Below are 16,920 nucleotides of genomic sequence, written 5' to 3'. Positions count from 1 at the left end.
TACAGAATGGGTAAACAAGGTCCTACTGTGTAGCATGGGGAACTATATTCAATATTCGGCAATAATCATAGTAAAAAGAATATAACTGAATCATTTTGCTATACAGCAGAAATTAACACAACCTTGTAAATCAACTATACTTCAAAAATTTTTTTTAAATATTTAAAACCTAAAGTAAATAAAATGTTTTATATTTTTAAAATATTTATTTCAAAAACATATTTATGGTAGAAACACACACGCACATATTAACAAGCATATTAAACATTCTCAGATGTATTCAATAGATAACTGAACGTTTTCCTAGTGTAATTTATTGAGTCAAGGAAATCTAATTAACTGAAAACAGATGACCAACCAAGAAAGACCGTATGTACCTGCGGCTATGCTCTGAGGAGGCAGGAAGTCCTTCCTTTCCCTCCCTTCCGGATTCAAGACGGGCGATGAAAACGATGCGGTGGGACAGAATGACTGTGTTCGTCTCACGTTTCCTGTATAAACTGCAGCGGACATTCCGAGGCACTAGCGCGGGGTGACTCAGTGCTTCCTAAAGAAAGAGATCAGTCAAAGCTCGGAAGGAGCTGTCTCCGGACAGAAAGGCCACGCCATCGCTCCTGGGTGTCTTCCCTGGGGCATCCAGTCAAAACGATGCTCCTGGGAAAAGAACTGCATCAATAGCAAAAGCCAACCCGTGGTGCCGCCAGTATTCGAAGCTGCTGACACGTGTGATCTCACTTGAATCTAATCACAACCCTAATCAGTAGTGACCATATCTCTCGCAATCTTACAGAAGATGCAAGTAGGGGCACGGATAATCAACAGCTCGCCATAGATCGTACGGACAGAAGTAGCAGCGCTGCTTGGCAAGCCAGGGAGGAGAGCAGAGGGATTCCGCGCTTCTGCTCTCCGATTCTTGGCTTCCGCCGGCGGCCACGACCTCTCCGTACTAAGACAGCCGGCCAGGTAGTGACTAGTACCACGCTCAAGCCAGAAAACCTCGGAGGGGTCGCCGGGGCGCAGGGATAACTCACCTCCCAGACCGAAAGAAATGGTGGCGGCTGCGCTTTCCCGGAGCGGAAGCGCCTCTGACTACACAGAGCTCAAGAACTACACTTCCCAAAAGCCCTAGAGAACAGGAGCAGCAGCCCCTCATTTCCGGAGAGAGTTGCGCGGGGTGGGGGTGGGGGTGGGGGTGGGGGTGGGGGTGGGGCGGTGATAGGGCGGCGAAATACATTTCCCAGGACCCCAAGTGGAGGAAAGGCCATGCCCGCCCCTTGGGAGCTTTAACCCCAGACTCTCAGGACCTCTCGGCCAAAGATTTCCAGAAACTCCTTCATGCCATCCATCCTATTACTGCCAACCTAAAGCAGTTCTCTGACGGCAGTAGAGCTTTATCTCATTGATAAAACATAACAAATATGTGAAGAGTCAGAATCTTAATAAAAAGAACTATAAGAAACATATCAATGCAGTAGGATTGTAACCACTCTACCAGAAAAAACAAATGGGCTGGGGGTGCGGGCGTGGGGAGGATGATAGCTTTAAAATGTAGTTTTAACATTTTTAGATATGAGTGAAATACCCCAAAATGCAATGGGGGAAGATCATAGATTTCTACTATTGTTAACAGAAAAGTCAAATAATTCAGAACTTGGCTGCTGAGGACAACTAGACATGAAGTGGAAAGACAAGTTTCGTAGCCTGTGGGATCAATTTCTCAATGCAATCAGGGCCTTTGTACTCAATCCACAGAGTTACTGAATTTGAAAGATGAAAACATTATTGTTAATTAGCTGTTTAGTGCTGGAGAAGGCAATGGCACCCCACTCCAGTACTCTTGCCTGGAAAATCCCATGGACGGAGGAGCCTGGTAGGCTGCAGACCATGGGGTTGCGAAGAGTCCAACACGGCTGAGCGACTTCACTTTCACTTTTCCCCTTCATGCATTGGAGAAGGAAATGGCAACCCACTCCGGTGTTCTTGCCTGGAGAATCCCAGGGACGGGGGAGCCTGGTGGGCCGCCGTCTATGGGGTTGCACAGAGTTGGACACGACTGAAGCGACTTAGCAGCAGCAGCTGTTTAGTGGATGGACTGCAGCCCACCAGGGTCCCCTGTCAAGGGGATCTCACAGGCAAGAATATTGGAGTGAGTTGCCATTCCCTTCTCCAGGGGCTTTTCCACCACGCAGGAATCAAACCCAGGTTTCCTGCATTGAAGGAAGATTCTTTACCATCTGAGCCACCAGGGAAGCTCCTAGCTGTTAAGTTTGGGCAGATACGATAAACTCACTAAAAGTAAAATTTTAAAACCTGAAAGAAGACTTTTCCTTGTCCAAAGGACAACTAGACATGGAGTGGAAGGACAAATTTCGTAGACTGTGTGATCAATTTTTCGATGCAATCAGGGCCATTGTAATCAGAAAGTTACTGAATTTGAACTTTTCCTGTCCTTTTTCTTATAGCAATTTCATTAAAAACCCAGTGCTTTTGGATCCTTTCACTAACCTTCTGATATGCATGAAAATTTTCTAAGACACTAAGCTCTGTAGATCACAATAAACTGTAAATTTCTTAAAGAGATGGAATACCAGACCACTTTACCTGCCTCCTGAGAAACCTGTATGCAGGTTAAGAAGCAACAGTTAGAACTGGACATGGAACAACGGACTGGCTCAAAATTGGGAAAGCAGTATTCAAGGCTGTATATACTGTCACCCCGATTATTTAACTTATATGCAGAGCACATCATACAAAATGCCAGGCTGGATAAAGCACATGAGTTTGAGCAGGCTCTGGGAGTTGGTGATGGACAGGGAAGCCCGGCATGCTGCAGTCCACGGGGTCGCAAAGAGCTGGACAACGACTGAGCGACTGAACTGAATGACACTACTTTAATAATGCGGATAATGAGGCCAGGACAGAGTAAGTAACTACCACAAAATTATACCCTAGGAAGTGGCAGAACTGACTGTAGTTGAGGGAGGCCAGTTGAAGTGCCGGGAGACCTTCAAACCTGACGACCAGCGACTGGGCAGTCCCCAAGTTGGGGCTACAGGAACTTCTCTGAACTGGAGGCTCAGCGGAGGGGAAGACAAACTGCAGCCGGCCGCGGTTTCTCTTACTTTCTCTGAGGACGAGGGTCAGAGACTCGCTGGCTCCACCACCAAGATTAGCTGGGCCCCGGAAATTGAAGACACTTTTACCCAAAGGGAAAGTGGGAGGTAGCCGGTCTCTCCTACAGCGAAAGCACCACCTATCTACTAGAGACAGCCCGTGGACCACTTCCCAGAATGCTCCAGCCGTCCATAACGGAAGTGCTCTATGCTATACGGACCTCAGACTACACGCCCCAGAATGCCCTAGAGAAAAAGACGGCCACGGCCCCGCCCCCTGAAATGGAAGTACTTCCGAATACCCTGAACCTCTAGGTACTGAATTCTAGAAAGCCAGTGCGGAATTTGGCGAAGTTGTTCCGTTTGGAGCTGCTACTGTCTTTCTTGAGAATCCCAATCATTCTAGTATTGAAAGCTGAGCATCACTTTAGCCACGTTCAAGGGGCTTGAGAGGAGGTCGGGGTAGGCAAGAGAAGTCGGTAGTAAAATTTCAAAGAACTGTCCTATAGGAATAAGTACATCATAGGGTGATGTACTTCTGAAGGAGATCAGCCCTGGGATTTCTTTGGAAGGAATGATGCTAAAGCTGAAAATCCAGTACTTTGGCCACCTCATGCGAAGAGTTGACTCACTGGAAAAGAGTCTGATGCTGGGAGGGATTGGGGGCAGGAGGAGAAGGGGAAGACAGAGGATGAGATGGCTGGATGGCATCACTGACTCGATGGACGTGAGTCTGGGTGAACTCCAGGAGTTGGTGATGGACAGGGAGGCCTGGCGTGCTGTGATTCATGGGGTCGCAAAGAATCGGACACGACTGAGCGACTGAACTGAACTGAACTGACATAGGGTAATGGATCACCTTTGCTACTGCTAAGTCGCTTCAGTCGTGTCCGACTCTGTGCTACCCCATAGACGGCAGCCCACCAGGCTCCCCCGTCCCTGGGATTCTCCAAGCAAGAACACTGGAGTGGGTTGCCATTTCCTTCTCCAATACATTAAAGTGAAAAGTAAAAGTGAAGTCGCTCAGTTGCGTCCGACTCTTAGCGACCCCATGTACTGCAGCCTACCAGGCTCCTCTGTCCATGGGATTTTCCAGCGAAGAGTACTGGAGTGGGGTGCCATTGCCTTCTCCAGAGATGGATCACCTTTGGTGGAGACTAAAACCAAACTCTAAATCATCTCAATTACTTGAAATAGGATTAGCGTGAATCTTTTCTATTATCTTCAAGCACTTAAGTCCTGGCTTCGCTGGTGGCTCAGATGGTAAAGAATCTGCCCGCAATGCGCGAGACTCAGGTTCGACCCCTGGATTGGGAAGATCCCCTGCAGAAGGAAATGGCAACCGACTCCAGTACTCTTGCCTGGAGAATTCCATAGACAGAGGAGCCTGGCAGGCTACAGTCAGTCCATGGGGTCACAAAGAGTCGGACACGACTGAGCTACTGACGCTCAACCACTTGGGAACAAATGACAATTCTTTCTAGGGAAGATAGCATTATCCAAGGTTTCAAATTATTCCTATAATTTAAAAATTATTAATATAGGGCAAAGTAGTCCTTGAAGAAAAAAGCATTATAAAATACACAAAGTTTATAAATTTCAGACTACCAAGAATGGGTTCACATACAATATAAAGCAAACTTGGAAAAGCAAAACTGACAGAACCACAAGGAGGAAAATTCACTATCAGAATGGGAATTCTAAATACATAATTAGGAAGAAATGTGGGATTTTGAAAGTATATACTAATACATGTTAATTATTAAAATGAAAAAATCGCCCCTTGGTAATTTAAAAAATAACAAAAAATACAGTAAGTAGATGGATGTGAATGAAGAGATCTATGAAATAGAAAACAAACAAGGACTTCCCTGGATGGGGAACGAAGATTCCATATGCAGAGACTTGTGGCAAAAAAAAACAAAAACAAACTTAAAAGGCAGTAGTTTTCCAGTCCTTGACCTAACTCACTATACAAATTACCTTGAGAGTTGGTGGGCTATTTTGATATCTACTCAAAACAAAATATAACATCTAATGCAATTTGAGGTAGCATGGACTTTAATACTCATATGAAGATGTGGTCTAGGAAACGAATCTGAAAAACCTGCCTCTCACGTTATTCACATACTCATTTTTGCTGAGTAAAGTTCTTTAACCAAACAAGTGTTGAACATCAGTGAAAAATGAACTAAGAACTAGTATTCAAATCTCAACAGGTTGTTCCCATCATGCTGTGTTCTTTCCCTAAGCACATCTTTTCCTTAGGGAATCTTTGATAAATTTTACCTCCAAGACTTACATATATTGACTCTTTATCTTCAGGTTTGCCCAATCAGTGTTACCTTGGTAAACAATTAAAACACTCATTTTCTAAATTCCTTTCCCCCCATAGCTCAAGGTTCTTTGGGTTATAGTACCTGGAATGAACCAGTTATTTTCCTAATCAGACCAAGCACTTGAAAGGATAAGCCAGTACTCCGGATTATCCATCCATCAGCCCACTAAGGAACAGAACTAAGATGTATAAATTTCTACTACTGGAATTAAAATAATCTTCTGGGCTGTATAGATTTATGCCTAAACTTAATTAGTTACAAAAATATATGTTATACTAGCTGATATTCTGTATCTTTGAACAACCATATAAATTTCCTTTTATAATTGATTCCGAGAGTTCTATTCCTTAACTTGGGCTATATATACATTTTCTTACTGTGAGGGATTAGTTATGTTTAGTAATTTTTCTGTTTTATATAGTTTTACTACCTACAGTACTATAAATATCACAGTATTTTACTGTAAAATTGATGCTTAATAAAAATTTTAAAATATGGAATCTAAAACATGGAAACTCCCTGGAAATCCTGTCACTGTTTACATGAGGGTGAATATACCAGCCTCCTCCATCCATGGGATTTTCCAGGCAAGAGTACTGGAGTGGGTTGCCACTGCCTTCTCCATTTACAGATGACAGGACGCATTAAAAAACACACGTTTAAACTGTGTGATGTCCCTAAACTACATCAGCCTGTTACATTCTTTGGTCCTGAGTCTTGGACATCATTTCTCTAGATCTGGTTTCATATACCAAAATACATTTAAATAAACTCCTACTGAACATTTATTTCACTTTTATAAAATTTAGCAGCATCCTTGATGTGCTACTCACCTTTTCTACATGACTCTCTTAATTGTAAGTTCCACTTCTATGATTTCTGTATCATAGAAGTCACATCCTGTATTTTGATATATACTTCCCAACTTCTCTTCAAAAGCAATTTTTCAATCCATCGCTAGGAAAAGTGTGCAAGTCAGTCACTGAATCAATGTATTTGATGAAATGACCAACTTCCAACAAATTTTTTTCCTTTATTTCAGGCCAGGAAGGAGTAGGAATGGGGTAGAGAACTTGATGAAAGTAATCTACTTTATAAATAGTGTTTCTTCTTTACTTCGGAAGTCTTGATGAAAGTTAACACTAAGACCTTTGGAAGACTATCACATCAAAGCCTAGATGGCAATGTGAAGAATAAAAAACCAACAATTGATTCATTTACTAAGATATGTTTGTCCTTTAGTCACTGTCATTAATAACTCTGATTTGAAAAAAGAATCAATAGTATGTTTTCTGTACTGCAAGATTAACAATCCATTTTTCAGTAAGTCTATACTATCACAAGGGCTTCCCTTGTGGCTCAGCTGGTACAGAATCCTCCTGCAATGTAGGAGACGTGGATTCAATCCCTGGGTTGGGAAGATCTCCTGGAGAAGGGAAAGGCTACCCACAGTATTCTGGCCTAGAGAATTAAAGAGTTGGACATGACTGAGCAACTTTCACTTCACTTTATACTGTCACAAAAAGTAACTTAATTTGCACTGTATAAATCTGACAGAATACTAGACAAACTCCAAGATGGTAAGATCCAACTGGAAGCAAGGCTAGGCAGACAAGAGGAGCTAATAAAATGGGACAATGTCAAATTAATACTGCAGACTGCAGTACTGAGTGGTTTACTTATACTTTTAACTCTGTCTCTCTAAACTACTTGTAAGGCCACATTTAATTACCTGTTCTGAATAAAACTTTTTATGAAATTTTGAGCATGATTGCAATATAATTTATAAAACGTTTTTCATTTACTAATTTAACAAACATTGAGCACCTATGAAGTATTACGGGTTTCCCTTGTGGCTCAGCTGGTAAAGAATCCACCATTTGCAATGCAGGAGGCCTGGGTTCAATTTCTGGGTTGGGGAAATATCTTGGAGAAGGGAAAGGCTACCCACTCCAGTATTCTGGCCTGGAGAATTCTATGGACTGTATAGTCCATGGGGTTGCAAAGAGTCAGACATGACTGAGCAACTTTCACATGAAGTATTACTTGGCCATGGTCAGACTATGCAAATTCACAACAAAGTCTCTGCATTCTGGAGAGACTATTGGGCATCAAGAGTTCTAATGGGCATTAGTTTTGACCCATCCATCATACTTTTGTACAAGGCCTGATAAAATCATATTAAGTCTTCTCATCTGAGTAGTATTTAATAATAAGGTCAAAGTTGAACTGAAACCCTTACTATACCCCTTATAAGGGATCTCTATTACGTGGCCTTCTGACTACTGGGACATGGTGAGCTATGGTTAAAATGCTGACTTTTTAATGAAACAAATGATTTTTTTTTTTCTTTTGAACTTGACAACTGGAAGAATTCACATGACACTTGAGTTTTTAAAAAATCATTTTATAGAACTTTTCTAAGTTGAATCTCTGATGGTCTTACCACCCCTATGACTTTTATAGGATTTATCAGCAGCATGGATTCTTTGATGAATTGTTAGATTGGAGCGCCAACTGAAGCTCTTACCACACATCTCACACTTGTAAGGTTTCTCCCCTGTGTGGACTCTCTGATGAGACTGCAGTTGTGAAGACCGACTGAAGACTTTACCACACACATCACATCTGTAGGGCTTCTCTCCAGTGTGGACATTCTGATGAAGCTGAAGACTTGAGGCCTGACTGAAGTGCTTCCCACACTCCCCACACTTATATGGTTTCTCTCCTGTGTGGACCCTCTGATGCATGTCGAGGTTCAGGCTCCACTTAAAGCCCTTCCCACACTCCTCACATTTGTATGGCTTTTCTCCAGTGTGGACTTTTTGGTGGGCTTGAAGGTGTGAACTCCGACCAAAGCTCTTGCCACATTCTTCACATTTGAATGGCTTTTCCCCACTGTGGACTCTCTGATGGGCCAGGAGATTTGAGGCCTGCCTGAAGACTTTTCCACACTCCTCACAATTGTATGGCTTCTCTCCGGTGTGGATTCTGCAGTGAATTTTAAGATCTGCTCTACGACTGAATCCCTTCCCACACTCTTCGCATTTGTATGGTTTCTCACCAGTATGGATCAGCTGGTGGATCTGAAGTCGTGAACTCTGATTGAAGCCCTGCCCACACTCCTCGCATTTGTAGGGTTTCTCTACACTGTGGGCCTTCTGATGGATTTGAAGATACGAACTCTGACTGAAGCCCTTCCCACACACTTCACATTTATAGGGTTTTTCTCCTGTGTGGACGACCAGATGAACTTGATAATGGGAGTTCCTCCTGAAGTTCTTCCCGCACTCCTCACATTTGTATGGTTTCTCCCCTGTGTGGACTCTTTGATGTGCCTGAAGGTTTGAACTCAGAGTAAAGCCTTTACCACACACATTACATACATATGACTTCTCTCCAGTGTGGATTCCCTGATGGGCCTGAAGACTTGAAGGCCGACTAAAGCCTTTCCCGCATTCCTTACATTTGTAGGGTTTTTCTCCTGTGTGGACTCTCTGGTGAATGTACAGATTTGAGCTACAAATGAAGCCCTTCCCACACTCCTCACATTTGTACGGTTTCTCTCCTGTATGGACTCTCTGGTGGGACTGAAGGTGTGAATTTCGACTGAAGCTCTTACCACATGCATCACATATGAATGGTTTCTCCCCAGTGTGGACTCTCTGATGGTCTTGAAGGTGGGAGGCCTGAGTGAAGGCCCTGCCACACTCCTCACAAGTGTAAGGTTTCTCTCCCGTGTGGACTTTACAATGAATGGTAAGTGCTGATCGACGACTGAAGCCTTTCCCACATTCCTCACATGTGAATGGTTTCTTTATGCTGTGGACTTTCTGATGAGTTTGCAGTTGTGAGCTCTGATGGAATTCCTTTCCACACTCAGCACACACACTGCATTCTTCTCCTATGTGAACTCTCTGATGAATATGAAGAACTGAGCTATAACGGAAGCCTTTTCCACACTCATTGCACACGTGAGATGTCTCTTTTGAGTGTAACTGCTGGTGAAGATCAAAGGTAGAAAGGCTGGTAAAGGTTCTTTTACATTCATTACACTGGTAAGACTTTTGTCCTGTGTGAATCATACTATTCTGATCCAATGTGGAAACCGTGCTGTCTTTTCTATAATCATTGTGGCAATAAGACTTTTCATTCTTGTGTACTCCTCGATCATCAAGGTGGTATGAGATCCGACCAATGCTGTCAACATCCGCTTTATACTGACACAGATTACTTTGCGTGGAAATTTCCTGGTATCTATTCTGATAATTCTGTGACTCAGTCAAGGAACTTTTTCTCCAAGAATCCCTGGCTCTCAAAGATGCAAACCTTGGATTTCCAGTATCACCAGGACCACCTGCTTTCTCATTTAATATACAGTTCTCATCTTCAGAAATTTGAATAGATAGTCCTGACCCAACTTGGTGTGGGGAATAACCTTGTTTGTGGAGCTGACAATTATTTATCATGGAGTCTTGACATCTGGTTAAGTCATTAGCAATTTGTTGCCAGATTTGCCAGCAGGAAAGCTCTTCATGTAATCCTCTCTCTTGAACGGCACTCAACTCACTCTGATTGTTTTCTTCTATAATAACAGAGAATTGAGAGATGTGGACAGGTGAAAGCTTTGTTCAAAGAGTCAAGAGTTCACACTTAAGACACAGTATGAGACTTTAATGAACCCCAGCATGGTTTGACTTATCTTTTTCCCCACAAATAAAGTTCTCAGGTTTATATACTGACAGCAACCAAGAGATGGTCCATTAAACTCCCAAATACTTAGCAGTAATGAAAACCATGTAAAACAAAATGCTATCTGACATACTATTTACAGCATCTTTCAAAAATTACATATGGCTCCTATCACAGTACAGTATCAAGACAGACAAGCATTTTGTTGTGCTCACAGGTTTCACAATGTTTGGCAGTTAAGTTAGTCAGGGCTCAAGAAAGGCATGTACAGGTGAACCCCAGTTTGATTTCCAGGATGCTCAACAATTTGAATTCCAGATTATCTCTGAATCAAGTCAGAGAAGCAAAAGAGCTTTCACAAGGAAGGTGTCTGAAAGAGGAAAAGCACTGGAAAGTACAGCGTGCTGAAAAGCTGAAATGCTGCACCAGAAGCAGCAGTACACCAAGGAGGGAGTGCTGAGAAGATTCAAGGTGCTAAGAATCAGTGGGGGTGATAAAAAGCACAAACCTATACAATACTCTGTTTCTTAGTGCGGTAGGCAGCACGTCAGTATCATAATCTGAAACCTATACACTGGATCCTTCTGAGGTAGCTGTATAGCCTAATATGGCTCCACATCCCCATAAAGTAGGAATCAACATTTACAGGCTAGGGAAGAATGATGTCTCAGCATGGAAAGGACTTCCCTGGTGGTCCAGTCGCTAAAACCGGTGGTGCAGTTCCCAATGCAAGGGTTCCAGGTTTGATCCCTGTTTGGGAACTAGATCTCACATGCTGTAACTAAGAGTTACCTGTTGCAACTTAGAGATGCCACATGCCACAACTAAGACCTGGCACAGCCAAATACATAAATAACTATTAAGAAAACAAACTGGCTGCTTATTTTTTTTTAAAAAAATAACCACAGCATGGAAAAATTTTGGACATAAATACATTGGCCTTTAACAAGAATGATTTCCAAAGTGAAGAAGGCAGTTCATGAGTGAGGTGGGAATAAATTCCATAGCTTATGATAAGTATTTAGAAAGACTAGACACTGTCAAAGAATCATCAAAGCAGTCAAGGCAAACATGATCTGAAGTCCCTTCTAAAGGATATGTACAAACTGCCACACAAACAAAATGTTTGTAGAGGTAACAACCTAAGATCCATTTCTTGTTACTGAGGTGGGCTTGGGAGGAAGGAGATGGGACAGAGCTGGGAAAATCTTTTCAGGGCAAGACTAACTCACCAGTTAGCTATTTTCTGAGACCTTTTCTCCCCGGATATGATGGATAAGGAAATAGAATTTTTTTTTCCTTCTATGAAAAGCTACCTAAGAAGTAGACATAAGAATTCTTCATTCAAAAAAAATTTTTCTCCCCAAATGAATATGCTTGCTAGTAACGGCTAAAAGAAAGTCACAGGGAAAGCATTTCACTCAGTTTGGTTATAATTACAGGTTCTATGCATGTGTCTGCTCAAGTTGATGAGGGTCAACTTGTACGGAAAGGCAAACACCCACATATACACCATGGGACCTGAGAAGTTAGAATTAGGCTGCTGCTGCTGCTGCTGCTGCTAAGTCGCTTCAGTCATGTCCGACCCTTAGCGACCCCAGAGACTACAGCCTACCAGGCTCCTCTGTCCATGGGAGTTTCTAGGCAAGAGTACTGGAGTGGGTTGCCATTTCTTTCTCTGAGAATTAGGCTAGGAATTCATTTGAAGACACAAAAACATTTTGCAATATCCCTATTCACTTGGATTTGTTCACCAGCCACTGGCTATTTAAGTGGTAGGCAAATTTCTCTATCCATCAACTCATCCATTTATTCAACAAATATTTAGAGTCGTTGTCATGTACCAAGGCTATTCTAAGCACTTAGGCTTGTAAGCAATAAATGGAACAGACCAAATTCCTCCACTCTGGGGACTTCCCTAGTGGTCCAGTGGCTAAGACTCCACACTCCCAATGCAGGTGGCCTGGGTTTGATCTCTAGTCAGGCAACTAGATCTCACATAGGCAGTGAAGATTGAAAATCCAGCATGCCTCAACTAAGACTGGCACAGCCAAATAAAGAATATTAAAAAACAACAGTGACAAATTCCTCCATTCCTGGAATACCCTCCAGGGGAAGAGAGAGAAGTGAGAAACAGGTGAACCAAAATGTATGTACATGAGTGACGATCAGTGCTCAAAGATCAAACAAGGCAGGGCAGAGAAAGAAAGAGAGGACTGGATTTTCTATAGGGTAGTCCAAGGACAGCCCTCTGTTCCTCTTGAAGGTGAGTGACCTGAGGTAAGTACATAGGCCTGAAGGATTACAGGTGAAAGAGTATTCCAGGCAGAGAGGACAAGGAGATGCATCCTTTGCAGGTCTGAGACAGTAGGGAGGATGATGGAGATGGAAAGGACAGAGTCAGAAGGAGGGGAGATGTACTCAAGGAGGTGGTGGGGTCGAAAAGCAGACCATTAGAGGATTCCAGAAGTTGCTTTAGGTGGTTTTTATTCTAAGTAAAACAAGCCATAAGAGAATTTGAACAGACAACTAACATAATCTGACTTAAAGTTACAAAGGATCCCTTCACCACTTCAAGAACAAACTGTAGGAGGGGAAAGCTGGGAGCAGGTGATCAGTATAGGCTGTGTAATAACCAGGGAAACAGATGTCCCATTGGGACCAGGTGATGGACAGCACAGGGCTGGTGAGAAGCACAACATATGGAGAGTTAACCACGAGAATGAACAACTGCTTGGTGCTTACCTAAATTTCTATCTGGGCCGCTGAATTCATCATCCAAAGCCTCTCTTCTCTTTCTATATGTTTTGTATCTCTTTTGAAGAATGAGAACATGCAGAGTTGCAAGTTAAAATGAACAGGTCAGAGCTACAATTTACTGGAAATTTGAGTTTCCAACTGCATATTTAAGATACTGAAGAGTGAAGTATGAACAGCAGAGAAGAATAAACTGTAAAATGGTTCTGATTATATTTCCATTATCAAGGCTAATTGTTTTAAGAGATTTTGCCTTGATTATAACAATAATAAACAAATAATTTATGTTTCAAAAAAAGATACTGAAGGCCCTGTTTTTCAAACTTTGTATCGTGACCCACTGAAGAAGTAGCATTTATTTCATGACTCAGACACATATGTAGGAATATGCATTACTAAAATGAAGGCTGAATGACCTATTTCTGACCGGTCTATTTTCCTAAAATCTGTTCCCACTGGCTCTCACACCACTCATGCATCGACCAGGGTTTTCACTGCAACGTGATCTATTCTTCCTAAGAAGCTCTTGATATTTTCTCTGTAATATTTGATTTCATTAAAAACGGCATATTAGGCTTGATAAGTTGGCTTTATAATCCACTAATGGGACTGCCACTAATGGGACATGAGTGAAATCTGAAAAAGAACAGACAAAGTACATCAGGATACTGTTCACTGACTGTTCTTTGACCAAAAAAAGAAAAAGACCTGAAACATACTGTTTAGAAAGACCAGAGATAGCCTCTCATATCCCACTGGAACTGGAAAAGTCTGGTCTTCAAACTCAGGGAACCATTTCAAGAACCCCAGAGCCTTGAAACACCAAGGTCACAAGACACTTGCAGAGAAAGGCTGTCCTCACCTACTGAGACCAGGTTCCGGAAGTTCTCCACCATCACATCCTGGTACAGCTTTCTCTGGGCTGAGTCCAGTAACCCCAGCTCCTCCTCTGTGAAGGCCACAGCCACGTCCTTGAAGGTCACTGCCTCCTACAACAAACAATACCAGCTCAGTCTTATAGCCAGTGTCCAGTGGAAGGGGGCAGCACCAGGAAGGAGAGGAGGATGATGAGAAGTTGCCCTGGCTCCTGTGCAACGTGTAGACTTCGCAGCCCCGCTCCTTCCATCCTGCCAACATCACACTGACTTTCCTTAGCCTCACCGCAAGTGCAGCTATGAAGAAGGAAGGTTTGTGTATTTACCTGGTGTTCTCAGTGAACTCATAAATAAACTCCCTAGAATTCTAACTGCTGCATCCTGAACTAAAAAGCCTTCACTTTTTATTTCTGGCCATGCCTTGCAGCTTGTGGGATCTTAAGTTTCCTGACCAGGGATTGAACCCGGGCCTTGGCAGTGGAAGTGCAGAGTCTTAACCACTGGACCACCAAGTGAAAGTCACTAAGTTGTGTCTGACTCTTTGCGACCCCGTGGACTATACAGTCCATGAAACTCTCTAGGCCAGAATACTGGAGTGGGTAGCCTTTCCCTTCTTCAGGGATCTTCCCAACCCAGGGATTGAACCCAGGTCTTCTGCATTGTAGGTGGGTTCTTTACCAGCTGAGCCATAAAAGGAACTCCCCAAACATTTCACTTTTTAGTTACAATCGTCAATTGTCCCAGAAACATTTACTAATTTAGGCCTGGCAGTATATGATGCCTGCTTCTCACTGAAGTAGGAACCAGGTGAGGAAGAGGGTCATATGAGGGAATTAACCAAAAGGCCATGCCAGGCCTCAGATGAAACCCTTCTTTCTTTCCCTATTTGTCTTTCTCTTATCTAATGGTATACTCTGACTCCAGAATCTTGGTTTTCTGGATAAATCTGAATTGGTTCCTCATTTTTCACAACCCTTTTACTTAAAACAAAGATAAAACCAAGTATGTACCTCTTTAGACAATTGTTCTCAGGTGTCAATGCAGTGACAAGTGAAGTACCACCTGACTTTTAAAATTAAGGTCATGGATTATTTTAATCAAAATAAAAAAAAATACTGGGTTAGCCAAAAGGTTCATTCCAGCTTTTCTGTACCACCATACAGAAATATCTGAACAAACTTTTTGGCCAACCCAGTACAAGATGGATAAACAAACAAACCAGTAAATAAAATACACACAGGGTCTGATTCAACCACAGGAAGACAGAATCTCACTCTTGTCATAAGAAAACTATCAATAGTTATTTTCTCTGTGTGAAGAGGCAGTTTGACTCTGCTGTGCCATATTTGGCTATTTTACCAAAAAACATCCAAGGCACCACTTACAAAATATACCACTTCAATTTTGCATATCTAGTATGTCAAGGGCAAAAAGAGGCAATATTTTTCAGAACACATTTTTTGAGAAAAAAGTTAAATCAGGAACATTGTCACTGTAGCATTCTTAAAACAGTCAAAGTCCTAAAGGTCTATGAATAAGAAATAGTGTAAAACTAGGTATGTAAGAAAGCTAAGCATCAAAGAATTGATGCTTTTGAACTGTGGTGCTGGAAGAAGGCTCTTGAGAGTCCTTTGGTCTGCAAGGAGATCCAACCAGTCAATCCTAAAGGAAATCAGTCCTGAATATTCATTGGAAGAATTGATGCTGAAGCTGAAGCTCCAATACTATGGCCACCTGATGTGAAGAACTCATTCACTGGGAAAGACCCTGATGCTAGGAAAGACTGAAGGCGGGAGGAGAAGGGGACCACAGAGGATGAGATGGTTGATGGCATCACCAACTCGATGGACATGAGTCTGAGCAAGCTCCAGGTGTTGGTGATGGACAGGGAAGCCTGGCGTCCTGTAGTCCATGGGGTTGCAAAGAGTCAGACACGACAGACATGACTGAAGTTTTGGGAACATGATAAAGCAATTAAAAGCAAATGTTAGGTAGTATTAAATGAGAAAAGTTTTTAAACTGTATCTATTTTATAAATGAGTTTCCCTGTAGCTCAGATGGTAAACAATCTGCCTGCAATGCAAGAGACCCAGGTTCGATTCCTGGGTTGGGAAGATCCTTTGGCAAAAGGAAAGGCTACCCACTCCAGTATTCTTGCCCAAAGAATCCATGGACAGAGGGGCCTGGCAGGCTACAGTCTGTGGGGTCACCAAGAATCAGACATGACTGAGCGACTAATACAACTACTACTATGTTATAAATACAAATACACAGCTAGGAATACACATGATGAAGAGATTACAGAAATATAAAAGCAGCTAATTTGTAAGCTGGGAAATATTAAAGTGGAAGATGTTCTTCATGTCCCTTAATTTTTCTTTTACTTGTGAAATAAAAAATGACAAAATAAAACCAAAATTAAAACCAAAACTAATTACATAAGACAGGAATTTTTTAAAAAGCACACATGGCTCATAAAGGTCTTCACAGGCTTAGACTCTCCTTGAAAAAGAAAAACCCACAGGGAACTACAGTCAGTATTTTGTTATTACAGAATATTTCCTTGTAAGGGAAAAGAATCTGAATATATATACATACACATATATATAATTGAATCATTTTGCTGTACCTGAAACTAACACAACATTGTAAATCAACTATGAAAGTGAAAAGTGAAAGTGAAAGTCACTCAGTCACGTCCGACTCTTTGCGACTCCATGGACTATACAGTCCATGGACTTCTCCAGGCCTGAATAGTAGAGTGGGTAGCCTTTCCCTTCTCCAGGGGATCTTCCCAACCCAGGGATTGAACCCAGGTTTCCCGCATTGCAGGTGGATTCTTTACCAGCTGAGCCACAAGGGAAGCCCAAGAACACTGGAGTGGGTAGCCTATTCCTTCTCCAGCAGATCTTCCAGACCCAGGAATTGAACCGGGGTCCCCTGCATTGCAGGCGGATTCTTTACCAACTGAGCTATCAGGGAAGCTATACTTCAATTAAAAACAAAGAAAGAAAAATCCACGTAAAATCTCTGAGTACAAAAATGGTATTTTTTAACAGCAAGAGAAACAAGCTCTACTCACCATGAACATGTTCATCTTCTCTCTCCTTCCAGGGAAGTGCAGAGTCCGAGGAAGACAGAGGG

The 16,920-nt window shown here is 42.3% G+C and overlaps 2 protein-coding genes across 4 annotated transcripts in view; both read right to left on the bottom strand.

Moving 5' to 3' along the window:
- The window catches only part of ZNF227 (zinc finger protein 227), a 26,283-nt gene extending 12,436 nt beyond the window's left edge, over positions 1-13,847 (bottom strand). Inside the window, exons 1-2 of one of the 3 annotated variants that reach the window (XM_010852565.1) lie at positions 13,764-13,847; positions 378-547 (exon numbers count right to left, since the gene is read on the bottom strand). In XM_010852565.1, coding sequence (XP_010850867.1) covers positions 378-513 — 136 coding nt within the window. In that variant the 5' untranslated portion in view covers positions 514-547; positions 13,764-13,847. Of the gene's footprint in view, positions 1-377; positions 548-1,031; positions 1,088-13,763 lie in introns of those variants that run through there. The other 2 variants (XM_010852564.1, XM_010852566.1) reach the window with 2 other exon arrangements.
- Positions 7,469-16,920, bottom strand: LOC104997666 (zinc finger protein 226-like). Its single transcript, XM_010852568.1, is given in 3 exon segments — positions 7,469-10,037; positions 13,764-13,890; positions 16,859-16,920. Coding segments are annotated over 3 exon segments (2,325 nt in total). The 5' UTR covers positions 16,874-16,920; the 3' UTR covers positions 7,469-7,854.

The sequence above is a fragment of the Bison bison genome, unplaced genomic scaffold (assembly GCF_000754665.1).
Source record: "Bison bison bison isolate TAMUID 2011002044 unplaced genomic scaffold, Bison_UMD1.0 scf7180017864313, whole genome shotgun sequence".
In the NCBI taxonomy this organism is placed as follows: Eukaryota; Metazoa; Chordata; class Mammalia; order Artiodactyla; family Bovidae; genus Bison; species Bison bison.
The sequence above is the reverse complement of the archived record's forward strand: the minus strand, read 5'-3'. Positions and strand labels throughout refer to the sequence as shown.